Source organism: Lagopus muta, chromosome 11, assembly GCF_023343835.1.
Source record: "Lagopus muta isolate bLagMut1 chromosome 11, bLagMut1 primary, whole genome shotgun sequence".
In the NCBI taxonomy this organism is placed as follows: Eukaryota; Metazoa; Chordata; class Aves; order Galliformes; family Phasianidae; genus Lagopus; species Lagopus muta.
In genome coordinates this window covers 17955794-17974157 of record NC_064443.1, presented here as the reverse complement: position 1 = coordinate 17974157, position 18364 = coordinate 17955794, and the positions used below count along the sequence as shown (strand labels likewise).

At 43.6% G+C, this 18364-nt stretch overlaps 1 protein-coding gene across 5 annotated transcripts in view; it reads right to left on the bottom strand.

The window, feature by feature from the left end:
* LOC125698623 (contactin-4) overlaps positions 1-18364 on the bottom strand; it is a 304595-nt gene that overhangs the window by 46487 nt on the left and 239744 nt on the right. For all 5 annotated transcript variants that reach the window (XM_048957196.1, XM_048957198.1, XM_048957194.1 and 2 more), the window contains 4 exons: positions 12969-13071; positions 12243-12427; positions 4693-4829; positions 3115-3244 (listed from right to left, as the gene is read on the bottom strand). In XM_048957196.1, coding sequence (XP_048813153.1) covers positions 3115-3244; positions 4693-4829; positions 12243-12427; positions 12969-13071 — 555 coding nt within the window. The remainder of the gene's footprint in view (positions 1-3114; positions 3245-4692; positions 4830-12242; positions 12428-12968; positions 13072-18364) is intronic.

Below are 18364 nucleotides of genomic sequence, written 5' to 3'. Positions count from 1 at the left end.
CACACTGACAATGGAATGGCTTTATGTTCTAATAGAAGCCTTCTGTCTTCCCCTTATGCGACTCAGAGCTCACTAATCTCTGAGATGCCCTGTCTGCTGTGCCTAATCATAGAGGGGTAATTCATTTCAGAATAGAGGAAACCGTCTGTTATTAAAAACTATAAAAGAGCCTTCTGAAAACCAACACCGGATATGTAAAACATCTCAAACTTAAAGCAGCATCCTGAGAACGACTCCCCAGCAACGTGCTCAGAGCCAGATGAAGCATTAGCTACATCATACTGCGGTGACACACTGTCCCTTTTGGGAAATGCTTTCAGGTGATCATCTGAAATGTACGGGCAGATTTTTGAACTCTCCGGTGATTCCCACCTCTGTAAGGCACAGTTTGGGTTGTTTCTTTACACGTCATTGGCTACTCCCCTCCTGCTCCTGCATGAGGGAGAGGAGTTAAGCAGTGTGGGTTTGTGAGGACTGATGAACAAAGCAGTCATCGGGGGATCAAAATGATTGAAATTTAGGGGGAAGGAGGAAAATCTACTTGGATTATGCAAGGAATTCAGCACGGCCAGAATGCACATTGTCTGTAAAGAACAACACATTGCTGGGAATCTTAAGAGACTGCTGCTCAGGTCTGATAAACTGTGAAACAGCTTCTACTACTGGTTGTGCTTAGGGCTGAGATGGGAACCTAAAATCTGGAATTCAGAAATCTCTGGGCTCAGTTCTCAGCACTACCAGAGGCCTTCTGTGCCACCTTAGGGAGAACACAGTATCTCCATACCTTGCTTGTAAAATGAGGATTTAAATCATGCTTTTTTCACTCTAAGCTCATCTCCCAGTTTTTTTTTTTTTTTTTAAACATCCAGCTGAAAAACTCTTTCAGGCAATGACTGCATCTTCCTACAGGTTTTTACAATGCCCAGCACAACAGGACTCTGGTTTTAGCTCAAGACTCCGGGCAATATAATTGACAACAACAATAGAGAAGCATCATTCTGAGAAAAGCTCTGTGAGTAATTTTCCATCACTCTTTTTCACTTAATTTTGCTATAAGCCTCACTTGCTAATAGTGGTGCTTAATAATTTCAAGTGCTTAACATCAGGATCTTGTAAAATAACCGTTTTTATACTCAGAAAGATCCCCTTAAAAGCCAACATTTCTCAGTGAGAACTCAGAATATTGACCTACTTTGAAAACTGCACTGAAAGGGAAAACATGCTGTTTTCCTTTAATAATGTGCCAAATTAAATCACCGATCCACAGAACTGAACCTGCAGCACAGCATCCTGGTACTTCTCACGTGACACACAGAAGCAAGATTGTGTAAACCCAGATGCGAGGTCAGCCACGTGCCATCTGTCTGGCAGGTTTTTAAGAACAGGTTTCCCAAGGTCTGTGCTCTTTGTGCCAACATGAGGCCTGCACTGGGATGTCCCTCTTACCTCCAAGACTTGGGGAAGACAGAAATTACATTAGCTCTAATTATATCTTCAATGTTCAGTTCCAGCTTTTTGGGTGGTGGTTCTGTCTGAGCTCAGCGTACAGAGAGGATGCTGTCTCGCTATTGCAGGTCTGGTCCTCAACTGCCAGGAGTTGGATTCAGAGATCCTCATGGGTCCGTTCCAACCTGGGGTATTCTATGATTCAACCTACAGTCCAGAAATGTCAGTGACCACACTCTCAGGACCAGTTCCAACCCCATTGCTGGGACAGCTGGGTGATGGCAGCACCCACTGATAGTCTTTACCTTCCCAGACAATCTGCTCTCCCAGCAAAGGTTCATCTCGACAGGAAATGCATCAGTGGCCTTGTTTGAATTTCTTCCATGCAGTAACACACCCAATACATCTTAGCACTGGAAGGTCTGATTTATTGAACATTATTGTACTTTTCTTGAAGAGCAACAACGACAATCTTTCAAATGATTTCTTTTTCCGCTGTATTGCTGCTGATAAAAATGACTGATACTGAAAATGCCATAATCAGTAAAGACCTTGTGCTTTCTTCTTCGGGATGAAGTGGGGAATTATGCTATTGAACGTGTGCTTTGAAAACAACTAAAGCACTATTTTTTAATTGCAAATTCGATTTAACTATTCAAAGCTGCATATCCATTTTGACTTGCAGGTTCCTAGGCCTGTCACTCACACACGAGCTTTCAGAGAGTGAGGTGCAGCATCACAGGATGGCTGAAATTAGTGGGAGGTGGCCCTGTTCCAGCTCAGCTCAGTCTGCCCACCATCCTGTCCTGCTGGTTGAGTATCTCCAAGGATGGAGATGTCTTATTCTGTCTGGGCAACGTGTACTCATGTTATGTTTGAAACAGCAAAATAAAGATTTTCTTATATTTAAATGGCATCTCCTATGTTTTAGCCCATGCCCATTGCTCTTTTTTGGGTGCTGGGCATTACTGAGACAAACCTGTTTCTATCATCATTACTGCCTCCCATCAGGCATTTACACAGATCGTTAGCATCCCCCAGAGCCGTCTCCATTAGTTTCACATTAGGTTTGTTGAGGAAAGCAGTGAGAACAGCTTGCTAATTCAATACAGAATAGGAATCTGGAGACTTCAATTCCATTCTCACTCAAAGATGCATCTTCTGGATTTCATGTTAAGCCTGATTCTAATTGTTGGAGGACTCAATTCACAGGAGGATCCCTTGATATTAACTGGAATTATTAGGTTAGGCATACACAAAAACAGGGAGGGCAGAAGTTGTTTTCTTGTTGAGGGTTTAGGACTGAAGCATGATGGTTTTGGATGGTGAAAGTTCTGTTCAGACAGAAAGGTTTTCAACATCTCCTTGGGACAGTCCAGAGTGCTTTGAATTAGGGCAATTGCTTGGGTTGGCAGGAGGTGGGAGCAGGCTTGCCAGCTCTCCATGCTCAATTACCTGGATGAATATGAGAACAGGACACGATATAAAGAAATCTGTTCTCTACTGATCCACTTTCTCAAGTTTGCATTTCATGCCACACTTAAAAACAACAACTTGTCCAAGATTCTCAGTGGCACTTCTTCAGACGTTGACACTTGGCAAAACCAATTTGGGTTTAAGCTTTGCCAGTTTTTGGAAAGTTTGCAGCACTCAGGAAAGTAAACTTACCTATGACACTCAGTTCTGCACTGGCATAAATGGAGCCGTGTCTGTTTTCTGCGACACACTGATACATGCCGGCATCTGACAGGCTGACATTCCTTATGGTCAGTGAGCCCTGCTCTATCTGAACTCTGCCCTGTGGGAAAGAGTGAAACAAGTAAAGAAGTAAATGAGGAGATTCTTCCTTGGAAAATAATCCCAGCAGGAGCTGTGCCATTTTGCATGGCCAGGTAGACAAAAAGGCAGCAGTAAGAGGAATAATTTGCACGCTCCATTCTATTTGTTTGCCGACTAAATTTACGTCAGCTTAAATGGAAAAAAACAATACAGTAGTTGGTAAATGCAATTTAAATCGAAGGACTTTCCCTTGACTTCTCATTGATTTAATACCTAAACCATTTAGATTAATCTCCCTTTCAAACAGGTGAACTTGAATCAAAAAACATACTTTTTTTTTTCCCCATGGTGACATATCACAGCCAACCCAATTCCTCAAAATATTCAAAACGATGATATTACAGGTATATATGAAAAAGAAGGTTAGGTGGTTGCCATTTTAGCTACAATGGGAAATATTTAAAATCCTCTGCAGTTTACTGCAAACAACATAGATGTTAATAATTTAATGATCCTTCACTTCGTATCAGCCACTAACATGATTTACGTACCAGACCATCTGCTAGTGACCAGCGTGAAGCAAGTAAAATTAGTGTGTGGAACAAAAAGACCACAGTATCATTTGTCAGCCTAAGGATATGGAGCTCACGTTATCAATTTTAATAAGTACAGCAAAGTGTTTCCTCCCTCCCCAGGAGTTTCACCATTAAAAAATAGTAATATAAAGAGCTATCGGCTTTCTACTTGGCCGTAGGGTGGAAATTTAATGTTTGTGCAATCTTTGTCAGGGCTTGATCAAATCTGGGCAGCCATGTTCTTTCACAGTAAGTGAAGGGAAAAAAATGCAGGCTACTGTGAAGCCAATGCTTTGGTAATTTGTTTTAGTTTGTTGTTATAATTGAGGCAATCACAGGACTGTGTGATTCCTCTCAGTGGTACAAGGAGCAGGCGCCTGCCCTGTTCCTATGGATCCCTCATCTCTAGGCAGGTTTTGGTGTCCCTGGCAATGGCAGGCTCCTGGTCACTCACACAGGGACACAACTGGGCAGGAGGAATAGGAATGCTGCTAGAGACCAGGAGAAATTCTAAGGTTTGCTTAGCAGATGTAGCGTGCCTCAAAACCGTAAGCTGGAAGAATGAAACCAGGGCAACCCACAGTCCCACACGGCCATTACCACTTCTTCACGTGCATGTCCACTCTTAGATCTGTTGGGTTTGTGGATATTTTATTTTTGGGAGGAACTTTAAAGCTGTCGTGCATCCTAGGTGTCATTAACAGCTCTCTGAAGCCAACCCAGGAGAAAGAATGGGGCATTCCCCTCTTCTCTAACTCAGGAACTCAACCCCACACAGAAGCACCTACCAAGCATGACAAGGAATTACCTACAAAGGAAGGGGATTTCAGAGGGCTGCCATCACTTCCATCCCCAACAGTCATGAAGTCATAAGCAGAATGAGAACACCTACCTGAGGCAGTAGTGGTTCACCATCCTTCAGCCAGCGGTAGGAGGGCTTTGGCCTCCCGCTCGCATGGCACTCCCAGAAGACATTTTCCTCAATGGCTGCGTGTACATCACTGATCTTCTGAATCCAGTTGGGCTGAGCTGCAAAGCAGAAGTGAGGAATAAAGCCAATAATAGCTTGCTCTCCAGCATGACAGCAAACAGGCATACATTTCTTTAACATCACATTTAAGAGTTAGATTCGGGCCTGACCCACAGAGCGCTGCCACACAAAGCTCTTTCACATGTATGAAAAACTCTTTGGAGCCAGTAATTACGTTAATGACACTGAACATCTCCATAAACAGGTCAACAGGCCCTCGAGATACATGTTGATAGAACTCAGTCAAACTTGTGCTGGAAGGTATTTTTAGCTATGTTTCACGTATTATTATCCTAAGAGTTCAATGGTGTTTTTTTTTTAACATCCAGCCTAAGTTTAGCTAGACCCCAGCATGCAGAATTACCCCTTGTTTTTGGAAACGACACAAAAGCTCCTCCTGTTGCTACTTTCACAAACACCATCAGCCTACACTTATTTACAATATTTTTCAGAAAGTCCCATTAAAAATAAAGGACATTCAGTCTTTTTAGTTGTCATTTACCCTACTCTGGAGTAAGAAAATCTGAGACTTAGTAGGAAGGTGTTGCCAGCAGAGGTCTCCAAGAACCTGATTAATCCCTCTACACACGCAATCAAGATCAGAAAACAAGATTACTCCCAGACAAAACAAAGCAAAACAACAACAAAAAAATGCATCTCTTTTGAATAAAGACAGGAACCAGAAAAAGAGGCCTGAAAGGATACATTTAAAAATACATGAAAATGTTAAGTTGAACACAAAGTTGGTATGCCTATACCTAAAAAACTGATGTGTCTACTGCTAGGTGATGCTGGATATACACATTCAGAGAGCTCAGTGCCCTTCCAAGCTCTTTTCAGGCTGTGACAGATGCGTGCCTAATTCCACATCTACCACTTAAGCATGCTTCCTTTCTCACTACATCTATAAACAACAAAGCTTAGTAAAAAGCTGAAGAACTTTGCACAGAATCTGAAATCTGCCTCAAGAAATACTCTAAGGGACTTGCAAGAAAAGCAGAAAGGAAAACTGAATGTAATGATGATGCAGGAGCAATACGTGGAAATGGGAGGTGAGCAGTGCTTGCATCTCCGGCTGCACCTCCTGCCCTGTAATGTGTTTACCTTGTTTATTATCTGTATCTACAGTGATGTGAAAAGGAAAGGGTTTAAATGTAGGAAGACGAAAGTCAGCTCTGTCACTTAAAGTAAGAACTTGAACAACCCCACACAACTCCACAGGATCACTGGCTCAAGGACATTCGCAAATTACTCATGAGTTTATGTATTTATTATTCTAAGAACATCTAACTCACAATTTTGAAGAAAGTCTTACGATACCGTGAAAGGAGCTCTACAAAACCACACAGACCCATCTGCCTTTTTTGCAGAGCTGAGTGTTTTACTGATTTCCCACATGACAAAAAAAAAAGGCAGACAAAACAACCGAAGCAACCTGCAGAGAAGGAAACCCGTAAAAGGCACAGTAGGCTCTATAGAATATAAATGTAAGCAATGTAAAAAGAAAAACAACATATATCCTTTGGGGGAGCAAAGTAAATTCAGTTTTTTATCCTTATTTCAATTCAGTACTTCTCTTTATTTCAGGCAATCATAGTCCTCGACAAAGGCAAGTTCTTACTCATGCCAGTGAAAGACTGATATCCATCCAGTCTTTCTTTCACAGTGTGCATGTTACAATGTGAAGTCCTGCACTTGGATGAACACAAAGTCCATCCCTGGAGGCATTCAAGGCCAGGCTGGATATGGCTCTGGGCAGCCTGATCTGGTGATTGCTGACCCTGCACATAGCAGGAGGTTGGAATAAGATGATTACTGTGCTCCTTCTCAACTCAGGCCATTCTATGACTCTACCCTAGGTAACAGTGCAGATTCTGACCACGGTGCTGGAACCACAGGAGCCACAGCCAACCTAACCACTGCAACACTGCAGGCTCGCCCCACCATTCATTCTTTCCAGTTACTTAAACTAGTTAAGCTTCCCACCCTACAGCTATTTATGCTGCAGATGACTACAGAACAAGTGTATCAGGTTAAAAATAAAGCTCAGTGAAACCTGGAGGAGCCCTATGTTTCCCAGGAACTTCATTCTCTGCTGCTCTTTGGGAGACGTTTCTAATTAGGTCAAGCTCTCCTTTGAACAGCTCATTTCAGAGAATACCAGGCATGCTCCTGACTTAATCTTGAGTTATACACAAGGGTTGGTTCATGTAGCAAATATGTTTGAACCACCAAATGAGAGTCACCATAATATAATGAAATTTGACAGCCTCCCATTGGGGATCGTACCAAGACACAGTAATGTGACACAAGATTTCAAGCACGATAATTAAAATAATTCAAATAAGGATACGAAACCTGCTCTGTGCTAGAAAATCTTCTGGTATCGCTGCATTATTCAAGATAATGAAAAGGTTCAGTTTTTTTAATTTAATGGCTGGTAGTGGTGTTCTTGAAAAAGTTCTCCATTTAATTTCTGTGGCACTGAGCAAAGAGGAATTCTTGCATATGATGGGACAGGAAACATTTTGACTCTGTTAGCAGGAGATTGATGTACTGGCTTTGTTTGGAATCTTGCAGGAAGAAAAATCTGGTACTAAAGAAAACAATTACACAGAATTTGATTAAGAATTCAACTGAGTTGCAAAGAAAATTCATATGCTACATCTATAAAGCCAAAGAAAAACATTAAAATATGATGCTTGCACAAGGTGAGAAAAAAGGTGAGAGAGCTGTCTGGAAACTGTACTCAGGTGGGCAGAAAAAAGTGATGGCATGGGTCTAAAAAGAATTTTGTTATTTTTCAGACTTCAACAACATGAAGTAGGGCATTTTAAACAAGGCGATTAAGGAATATTCTCAGGTATTCTCTTGCTCCTTCGTGAGAAAAGGAGGAGTCTGTTCTTGGTAATAAACGGAAAGGCAAAAGCTGGCATTGGAAAGTTGGACCAGAAATCACATCCTGAAAGGCTTCTCAAAATGAAACGATAGCCAATGATGATGCAACACATCAGAAATAAGTAAGGAAAACAAAGAATTATGGGAGTGACATGAAAAACGAAACAGAAATAAATCTGTAGGACTTCATAAGCCTCTGCAAGTTCAAAACAGCCAAAGAGATTGAAAAAAAAAACCAAGGTATTAATACATACACAAAATCCAATTCTTGGTTGGTGTATATTGATTTCAGTGTTCCTAAGCCAATTTATAGCAGCTGATGACCTACTGTGGGCTGTGTAATTCATCATTAATGGCAGATGGAAGGCTGAATGATTGTCCATTACTATATCTATTATGAGGAGACCGAGACTGAGCCCAGGACCAGAGAAGCACAAAGACCAGAAAGCTAAGCACAAGAAATAGGAGAAACAGATTGGAGAAATACACGAGTAATTAAAAATAAAGAATACACCCAGTGTATAAAGTTTGTGCAGGCAAATGCATGCATCACTCCGGTCCAAGTGGGGATATAGCTTCTGAAAACAACACCCCTATGTCCTTAATTCGTTGTCAATCCCAATCACCACAGGAACACGGAACCAGACATTAAGTTAGCCCTTCTCCTTTCTTTTTCTTAATTCTTTTCTCCTGACCTCTGCTGGCAACTGAGGACTATTTGAAATCCATACAAGTCTCAAAGATGTGCAAATCCCCACCAAAGTCATTTGCTTGAATGTCACATCTAAATCAGGTCCCTTCACTAGCCTCCATCTTTGAGTTGTTCAACACTACTTTTTGGGCAGGTAGTCTCCTTTCTGCCTTTCTAGAAGACTATCACAGTGAACTGGACAAGGAGATATTAAATATCACAGAAAAAGAAACAAAGGAGAATTCAAAGGTGTTCATCTAGCAGAAAAAACTACTTTAACTGTCCTCAACTTTTATTTAATTCCTCTTCCATATGTTATTCTGTGCCAGCGCACGATTCACTCCCCTCTTATATCAAGTACCAAAGGACTGTGTGCACAGACACGTTCATACAGACCAGACCCCAGGGACTGAATTATTTTTAACCACCGATGCTCAGGATGCTGCTACCCAGGAGAGTAAGGAAGATGCAGGATGCTCTTTGAGTTGCCTTCAGTCCTCATTTCTCCTACCTGCTTTAGTTTCTCCTGACAAGGAGCTATTTTTAGAAGGCAAAATGACAGTAATTTGAACACTTTCCCCTGAATCTTCTAGAAACAGATTTCTCTCTAAGCAGGTTTCTAGCCATCCCTAGCAAAAAGGGAAGTGGAAGAGAAAGACACCTGTTCTCCATGCAGAAACCCCCTATGGAGGCAAGGCTTCCTTCAGGCAGCACATTATTCAAAGCTCAGGAGTTACTTTCCCTCCTGCACTGAAGTCTGAGAAAACACACTGTTGGTAAGCCATCATCATCCACGGAGAGCACAACCAGTGGCGAATGGCACTGCAGTATTTGCTCCCAAACACAGCACTGCTTGTGTTAAGGACAGCTTTGGTGCCTGGCAGGTCTCTAGAGGGTTGTTAACCAGGACTTAAATTGGCACCATATTCCACAGCAACACAACATTTGAGACTTTAAACAAAATTAACATTGAGATGCTTGAAGGTGAGAACTTGCTTTCTAATATGCCTCCGTAACAGATAGAAAACTGGGGTTTCCAGTGAGACATGCAAATTATAATTATTAACACATACTGGTGCTATTAGTGTTTGTTGTATTGTGCTTCATCAGCCCAGTAACTCATTTTATTTCAATTGCTTTTGATTTTTTCAGCAAATTATTTGCGATCTGAGGCCTAAATGGAGTAGAGGTACACAATTTCCTGATCTTATATAAATTTCCTTGTCAGACTTCTAGCAAGTGAGGAGCACAACGTGATTTCTACCCTTGAGCTCATTCTATGGAGTGGCATAAAGTAGCTTTAGCAGAAATAAAACTCGAGCTCATTCATGAAAGGTGGGCTCTTCTCATTGTCAAATTAAGGAGCTGTATACATTCCTCGTGGGACTTTCATTTGAGAAATACTTAATCTGAGAAGTGGCCCAGCCAATTAAATGGTTTCTGCTGAATATTTTACAAAGTGCTGCAAAGAAAAGTAATTAGTGACAAATAAGCCTGTTTCTTCCTAATACAGATGCTGCTGTGCTGATGCTTTCAGAAATCATGCTGCCTGCAGTTATTTCTCCTCACCTTGGTTCCAGAAAGATGCTTGGCAGGGAATGCATGAGCTCAGCTCAGCTAAAGGACTCCCAGTCCTTGGATATTTTCCAATACAGATCCAAGTATCACACCAGTCCTTGGATATTTTCCCTCACTTCCAGGCTGTATAAGACAGCTTAGATCTACTGCAAACACCAAAGCCAATCTCCTTGTTTCTGATCCTAACTCTGGCATAAACACCTTTCTGGTAGTGCTGTAGCTTCATAGCCTTAGTGGTCCCTTTCCTCCTCCTCCTCATTTAGGTGCTGGGCCCCAGCAGCCTCTTCCAGCATCAGGTGCAACGTGTCTGTGGGAGCTAAGTACAGGTGGGAATGGAAGACAGTGGCTTTCCAGTTTAATTTGCTGATTCTCCAGAGCCAATTTCAGGTACATGGTATCAGGTTAGGAGTGGCAGACAGAACAAGAGAGTCTTATGGCAAAAAAACCCACCTGAGTGATCTATCATTCAGAGGTATAACAGTCAAGAAAACAGGTACAAGTCACAGTAATTGCATTAACACCAACATGCTTTCTATCATGTAGGTCTATCTATCAAGAAGGACACGCAGCATTCAGAACAAAGGCTTCTGGAGAACAATAAAGCACAGACTGTTGTAGGGGCTCAAAGCGGAGAAAATGGAGGAAGAACAGATCTTGCACATTTAATTAACCTTTCCTGCCGCAACGAGGATGTCAAACAACTTTCATGTCACTGATACGCTAACAGAGGAAAAAAATAAACATTGATACAAGAATGAAATACAACAGAAGTCAACCTTTCCTGACAACTTCCAGGAGCACTGAAAGAATTTGACAATGCAGGCAGGGCCGGGTTATCTGCAGCAAGCAGGCAAATTTGAATTTCATTTTCTTTTTCTTCTCTATTTTTTTTTTTATACTTTGCACACAGGCAGATAACTGGGTTTAAAAGAGTGCCAATGTTAGAGCCAGATCTTAATCTCCAGGCCTACGCTGTATCAGTGTGTCCCTGTGTGATGCTGTGCACAAGCCCAAAGCCCCGTGTCCCACATCCCTGAGCAGCAGCCCCTACCCCACCAAACCAGATCCTATGTTTCAGTAACAGCATAGCACTTCTCAGCATTAAAAAGAAAAATGATTACAGGAAAATAGCTGTCATTCAGTCTCAACAATTCATACGAAATGCCTATGGTAAGTTGCCCTCCTTAGAAAATTTCACTGCCATGTGAAACTCAAAAGCCTAGCGTACAGAAAATAGAAAACCCAATCTTTCCCACTGCTGAATGAATGCCACGTACAGGCTGGCTGTCCTTGAAAGCTGAGTATGTACAGACCAGCAACTCACCATCCTGATGATGAGACTCTTTTTTAGTGTATTATGTTTAAAAACAGAAATTAGCACAGGCTGACACCCCTCTGCTTACAGGATGAAAAGGAGACGTAAAGATGGTTCACAACATCACAAACAACCGAGAGAGGAGGACGCTGCTCTTCCCATGGAACCTTTATTTTCTGTGCTGAAAAGACACCTGAAAATTGACATAAGCCATGGCAGCAGCTCTTTTGTATGGTCTGCTGCCCATCAGGAATGAGATCAGAGTGGGTTACTCACTAAATCAATTAGATGATAATCCAGCATTTGCTATGGTTGGAGTCCACCTAAGGCCTGAATAACTGCAGCCTTGGCCAAACTGTGAAACTGATGATGATGTTTCAAAACATTTCAACTAAAAAAAATTCCTGAGTGTGATAGCAGCAGGTGCAGAAAGCCTTTAAGTGGCCCTGATTCTGTAGGCTCTGACATGGTTAAGCCCTGCTTTCCAGGCAGGGTAACCACTATTGGTGACCCCTGCTGCAAACAGTCCTTCACTGGTTATACGCAATTAACATTTATTAACACGTGCTGGGGATTCCCCCTTCTGTGGGGCCACACACCATAATAAATCACAAGCTGTAAGCACCACCACAGATCCCTGCACAGCACTCCCAGCCATGGGAAGGGAGATGAAGCTCTTCAAGTTCTTTCCGTGTGTTACCAGGCCAATGTCCTCCCAGCAACACGGTTTTGTTTTCCAGCAGCTCTGACTCTCAATCAATACGTGCTGCTCAGACAGGTTTTATTTCAAATTACACCCTTTTCAAGATGTGCCGTTCATAAATTAGTCATTTTAAAAATCTGCCCCCCCCCAATGACTTTCTCTCAAAATATTTACTGCATATCGCATCTGATGCAATAAAATCCCCTAAAAGCAGGCAATCTGCTTACCATAAAATGTCAGCTGTCCTCGTGCCACGTTTTTCCCTCTCACATTTTCAGCGACACACTCGTAGAGTCCAGCATCTTCTTGCTGAAAATTTGGGATCTCCAGAAGCCCATTCGATCTGTGTCTCCTGGCTTTTCTGGGTATCTGTTTCCCGTCTGCTCTCCTCCAGCTGATCGTAGGAACGGGGCTAAATGAGAAAAATAAAGCAAATAAGGTTTGCAGTAAAAGGTAGGGGTCCTGTCCTGCTAACCTCGTGTCTAACCAACTGGAAACTGCTTCATGTTCGAGGATGATGAAGACCCTCGGTGGTCAGTCCCGGGATCTGGAGTGATCTGAATGTACATACTTTGTGTATCAATGGTGCGCTGCTCACGTTACCTTAAAAGCAGGAGTCTGCATTATAAAAACACAGTTTGACAAAACTGGGACTGGGTTTCTGCTGTGACAGTACAACCATTCTCTTATCAATCCCACATTTTCATTTTGGAAGTGCTGCTACTATTTACACTGGGAAAAATAGACAAGCTTTAAGTGTAACAGAAGCACTCAGAACTGAAGATGCACAACCGTGTCTTTACAACATAAGTCATGCTTTTCGGTGAGCAAAGTCCCTGCTCCCAAGTGCTCTGTAATGAGTGCTGGCAACAACAACTCCTGCTGTGGAAAGCGAGGGACCGCCAGCCCTCGCAGCTGTGCTGTACGCCAGCAGCAGAAGGAGCACAACTTACTTTCCCAGGGCAAAGCACTCCAGTTTCACCGCTGTTCCTTTTGCAGACGGAACTGTTTCTGGGAACTGCACTTCTATTTTCGGCTCGTATTCCCCCATCACCCCTGCAAACATAAAAGAGCGGCTAAGGCTGGGCTGAGGTTTGCCAATAAATTCACAAGCGTTCCTGTGCTACTGCACAGCTCTTCTCTACATCATTACTTGCCCAATTAATCCATTCATTTTAAACATGGCCTGTTTCTAACAGCCATGCCGTGTGGGCTCTCTTCCCATTTACTGCCAGAGGAAAATCGGAACCAGCGCTCCACGCCATCTGCCACAGATTAACATTTCTTCATGGCTGCATTACTTTTTGCTTTTGAATATTTGGAGGTTTTTGCAGGTAACTCATGAGATAAAGCAGTAATAAGAGGGGGGGGGGGGGGGGGGTTCACCACCTTCTAGAAACTGAAATGCAGAACAAATAGCCATTAGGAAAAGTTTTAAAAGCACTGGAGCTAATCAAGGCTTCTATTAACTTCAAGGATTTGGAAGCACGGAGATCTCAGCAGAGTGATGGGCTGTGGTTGTGGCACTGCTTCCTCTCTCCCTGTGTTGCAGAGGTAGCATGAGGTGCCTTCTGGCTCCTCTTTTTCACATTTAAAATGGTTTAAAGCTGAAGATGCTCACCCTGAGGCTTACGTTGAGTGTCCCCTTACTTGCTGACCTCTGCACTGCATGCTGTGCTGCACTACCAGGTTACATCAGTGTTCTTCAACCCTTTCCTTTCACATAAGTCCTGCTGCTACGTTGCACAAAGAGCATCTGTTGCACAAAGTAAGCCAGCCAAATGGAATGTGTTTGTTACAGATACGGATGCTGTCCCTGTACACGTGCCCTGGCCAGCACACAGAGCAGGAAGCACGCGAGTCTGTCTGTGCTCCAGCATTTACAGATTACACAAAAAGGAATTAAGGAGCACAATCCCCATCATCTCACTGAACATTAACAGAGCAGCCCTGAAGGGCTGGGAGAGACCAGTGCTATGGAGGCAAAGTCTCTCTGCTCTCCTGACTGTGATTTACCAAATGGTGCCTAAATTCCTCTGCACTCCAAACGAAATATTTGCTGGGAGAGCTCCAGGCAGGACAAGGAGCAGCTATTGCCCAGCTGTTCCATCAGACAGGGCTGTGTGAGCAAATGTTTGCAAACAACGCAGCTCTTTTGCTGATATTAAAATTTACTGAGATCTTTTCCCCAGAGAGCATTTCCATATTCTATAGTGCCCACAAATCTGGCAGCGGAAGAACCACGGAGCTTGGAGTTGGCATCCCTCAACAGATACACATTCTGTGCCAGCCTGGCCAGATGCAGCCAGGCTCCTCGCTGCCTTGCACTGCTCAAAGAGGACTTCCTTGAGGAATCAATCACCTCCAGCCACCGTCCTCTCCCAGCAGAGCTCCCCGGTGCCCTGTCTCAGGGAGGATGCAGCGCCCCCAGCCCACCATGGGCCTCCACTGGCACTGAGCTGACAGGTGGGACCTCAAAGAAGAGCATGGGAGATGCTCACAGGAGCAGTCTGCATGCCAATGCTTAATCCAGTCCCTAAAAAGCAAAAGCAACAGGAGCTATTCTTTCTTCTTCACTCCTAAAGCAGTAATTTGGCCCCCTTATGCAAAGTAGGCTGTAAAGTATCATTTGACACTAACGAGCTATTTAGGAAATTAAGGCAGAATGTATTATTAATACATTTTTCACTTGACAGATCAAGCAACAAGGAATGCGAGGGAAAGAAAATTCTTTCTTTTTTTACCTTCTCTTTCTTTGCTGTTCAGACTGCCTTACCTTGGAAAGCTGTGACCCTGAGGGCACAAAGCCAAGGCAGACTGCTGAAGGCACCAGGGCTGTAGGGCAGATCCCCTCCTTTCTCTTACGCTGAGGAACTCAGTGGTTTGACAGCATTACTGCAAACACTCCCCACTTCAAAACCAGCATCCGTTCCTGGAAAAACCACCGGGATCCCATCACAGCCCCAACCACCCCCCTGGAGACACCAGGTGTACATCAAGCTCTGGCTTCTCTGCCTTAAAGGAAAAACGTGGGTACGTTGGAGATACCTCACTACCAAATCTAAGCTCTTTTTCACACCGACAGTCCTTATTTTTTCCTGCTGTTCCTAGGTGAGTTAACATCTGACTTAGCATTGCAGGTGGAAAGAATAAGGGAGAAAATAAAAGACTAAAATACAGCCTGGGTTTGTAGCTTGGAGGATGTTTTCAGTGTCATGACACATCAGATGCTGTACGCGTTTGCAGTTCAGAGGATTTCATATTTTTCTCCCAGTTTCAAGGCTTAAAAACGTGCTTTTGGATGAAAGTCCCAGGAATTCAGAAGCAAACTCATTTGTCTGAGGATATGCATTTCCTGACAACACCTGTGAAATGTTAAAGTTTAATTGGCCCATACAGCTGCTGCTGACGGTAATTTCATTCCAGGTCTATTGCAGCTCTTTTCCACTATTACTGTTTTAATTTTCATGTAAAAACCCAAAGTGCATTTTAAAGAGAAGAAGTGGAGCACTGCAGAAGGGCTGCTGTGGCACTGGGACTGCAGCAGAGAGGTGCCAAGCAAATGCTTGGTGCTCACAGGTCCCTGTTCTGTCTCAGCTGCACCAAGAACTGCGCTCCTGGTGGATGCCTTCAGGCTTTGGGGTTGCTCCCAGCCTTTGGGTGCCACATGCATTTGGCTCTTTATTATATTGCCCAGCATGGAAATCGTGCAGCGAGCCATTTCTGTGCTGCAGGAAGCTGTCAGCTACAGCCAGGACAAACCCAGGGCCAGGAGATGGATGGCACAGCTGAGCAGCCCACACCTCTGCTCTCCTCCACATACTGTGTCTTAAACCAGTGCCACTCCCAAACACCTTTAATTGGGTGTCATTCCCAAAGCCTTGTATGGGAGCACATGTGTGCTATTCAGAGGGACAAACCTCAAATCACAGATGTGCAGTTTTGGGGACTGCTGCACTGATGTGATACTGCACTTATCCCAGGGAAAGCTTTTATCCAAGCATCCTCACTGTCAGATATCCATCTAGCTATAGAAAAGTATTTAAATGAAAAGCAATTCAGTGCATTTGTGGGAGAGAATTTTTAAGAGGAACAGCTGAAAACCCATCCCTTTCCCAGTGCCTGCTGCACTTTGTCCACCTTACCAATCCCCATGAGATCACGTGTTGCTGGCACAGAGAGGTTGGACTACCAGAGGCATGGCACAATGTGCTCCCACTGCCCTTCCTGGAGCCCTCTGGGGTATTCATCTCATAGAATCATAGAATTACTGAATGGCTTGGGTTGGAAGAGACCTCAAGGATCATGAAGCTCCAACCCCCCTGCTGCAGGCAGGGCTGCCAACCTCCATATCTAATACTAGACCAGACTGCCCAGGGCCCCATCCAACCCAGCCTTGAACACTAGGGATGAGGCATCCACAACTTCTCTGGGCATTTGTTCCAGCACCTCACCATTCTCTTGGTTTAGAACTTTCCCCTGATATCCATCCAAAATCTTCCCTCCCTCAACTTAAAACCATTTTCCCTTGTCCTGCTGTTATTTACCTCTGTAAAGAGTTGAATCCCCTCCTATTTGTAAGCTCTCTTAAGGGAGAAGTTTTTCCAGGGAGGAAGAGCTTTCTGGGGATAGCAAACGGTACACACAGCAGCAGGAGGGGAGCCTGATTCCTGCAGCTCTGGTTGCTAAACAGCTTTGCAGACAACAGCAGACCTGTAACTCCAGAGCACCACCAATGACAGCAAGCATAAAGAGAAGCATAAAGGCACAGGGAAGGAATGCAGTCTGCCCATCGGGTCAGGCCTTATACTGTATTCCTGCATCTTCCCCTTCTGCAGCCTGTACATCAGAAGCTTGCTATGGTAAAGCAAGCCTTGCTTTAAAAACATGCTGATAAGCTGTTTTTCTAAGATGATCACATGTAAGTAAAATAACCATGACTAAGATGGCAGGTATGCAGCTTACAAAGCCTAACTGACTTGTGGCTGAGTCTAGAAGAGTTACTGCAATACACTGAAGAGGAAAGGTGGAAAAATCTTGTGTTCAGGCAGTGATCTCAGCCCTAATAATACTGCACAGCAGCCCAGAGAGGGCAGCGGCTGCTGGGCTGAAGTGAGGGAGGTGGAGTGGAGGGTGCTGGAGCTTTGGCCACAAAGCGAACATCAGCTATGATTTCTGAGAAAAACACATTTCAGAGATTTCTGTGAAGTGTTTTTGAGAATTCACAGCATGCATTTCAAAACAAAGCCAGTCAGGCGGTACCTCCAACACGTGTAATGCCAATCTCTTTTGTGCTGGGTTCGCTGGAGGCGGTCAGCAGCCCCAGCCCAGGCTGAGGATCCCAGTGCTGCAGACCCCCTGGAGCTGCACAGGAGTCCCACGTGGGGGAAGCAAGTCAGTGACTTACATTAATCCAGGGAGGCACATTATGCTTTTTTTTTTTTCCCATTAAATTCACTAATTGAAGTTAAATGGAACTGAAACACTAACTGCTGATGAACCAGCCTCTGAGGGTACTGATTTAATGACACAGTGTTGTAAAGCAAATAACGTGTATTGCTGGACACGCCAAGCAGGAACACAAAAGATAAACACAACACATTTGCCAATGGCAGCACCATTTCACTCACCCCTCACATTCAGAGTAGATGTACTTCATATGTAATTTCTCTTCTCAAGCTTAACACTGTGTTCTATTCAGATCTTATAGGTTACTCTACATGGAATCAAAAACAGCCTTGCAGATTTTTAAAATGAAGTTTGTGTCTAACAGTAGTGCACTCCTATTTTAAAACGCACGTTCTACTTTTGATTACTGTCATCCATGGCTCTACAGACATTACAGCACCTTTGCTGTTTAACTCAGGAATGCATTCCGGAGCTCCTCAGAGGTTCAATTAAAGTTTCATATCTATAATAAACAGCAGAGCGCACATCAAAGGAATCAGAGAACATTCCTGCGAATTACCTCGGGAAGGCAATTGGTCTCTGTAAATAAAGCTGAGTGCGTGCAGAGGAGCGATGCGCTGGGGCAGAGCCCTTGGCAATGCACTTGACAATCAGGATGACTACCAATCACCATAGCATTACCCTCTGCTTCAGAAACACAGCAGACACTGAGCTTGGTTTGGACAAATGGAAGCGCTTTCCTCTAGGTATGGCTTGCAAAAAAAAAATCTTGCCCATTCAATAGCTACAAACGTTTCTCGTTCAGCACTGAAAGTGTTAACATGAGATGAATTTAAATACTCCTCCCTGTCTTTCACACAGCCTTAGTTTCAGCCGGATGGAATTGCTTTCCTCACGGCAGCTGGTGCGATGACTTAGGCTGGACTCAGAGGGCCACGTT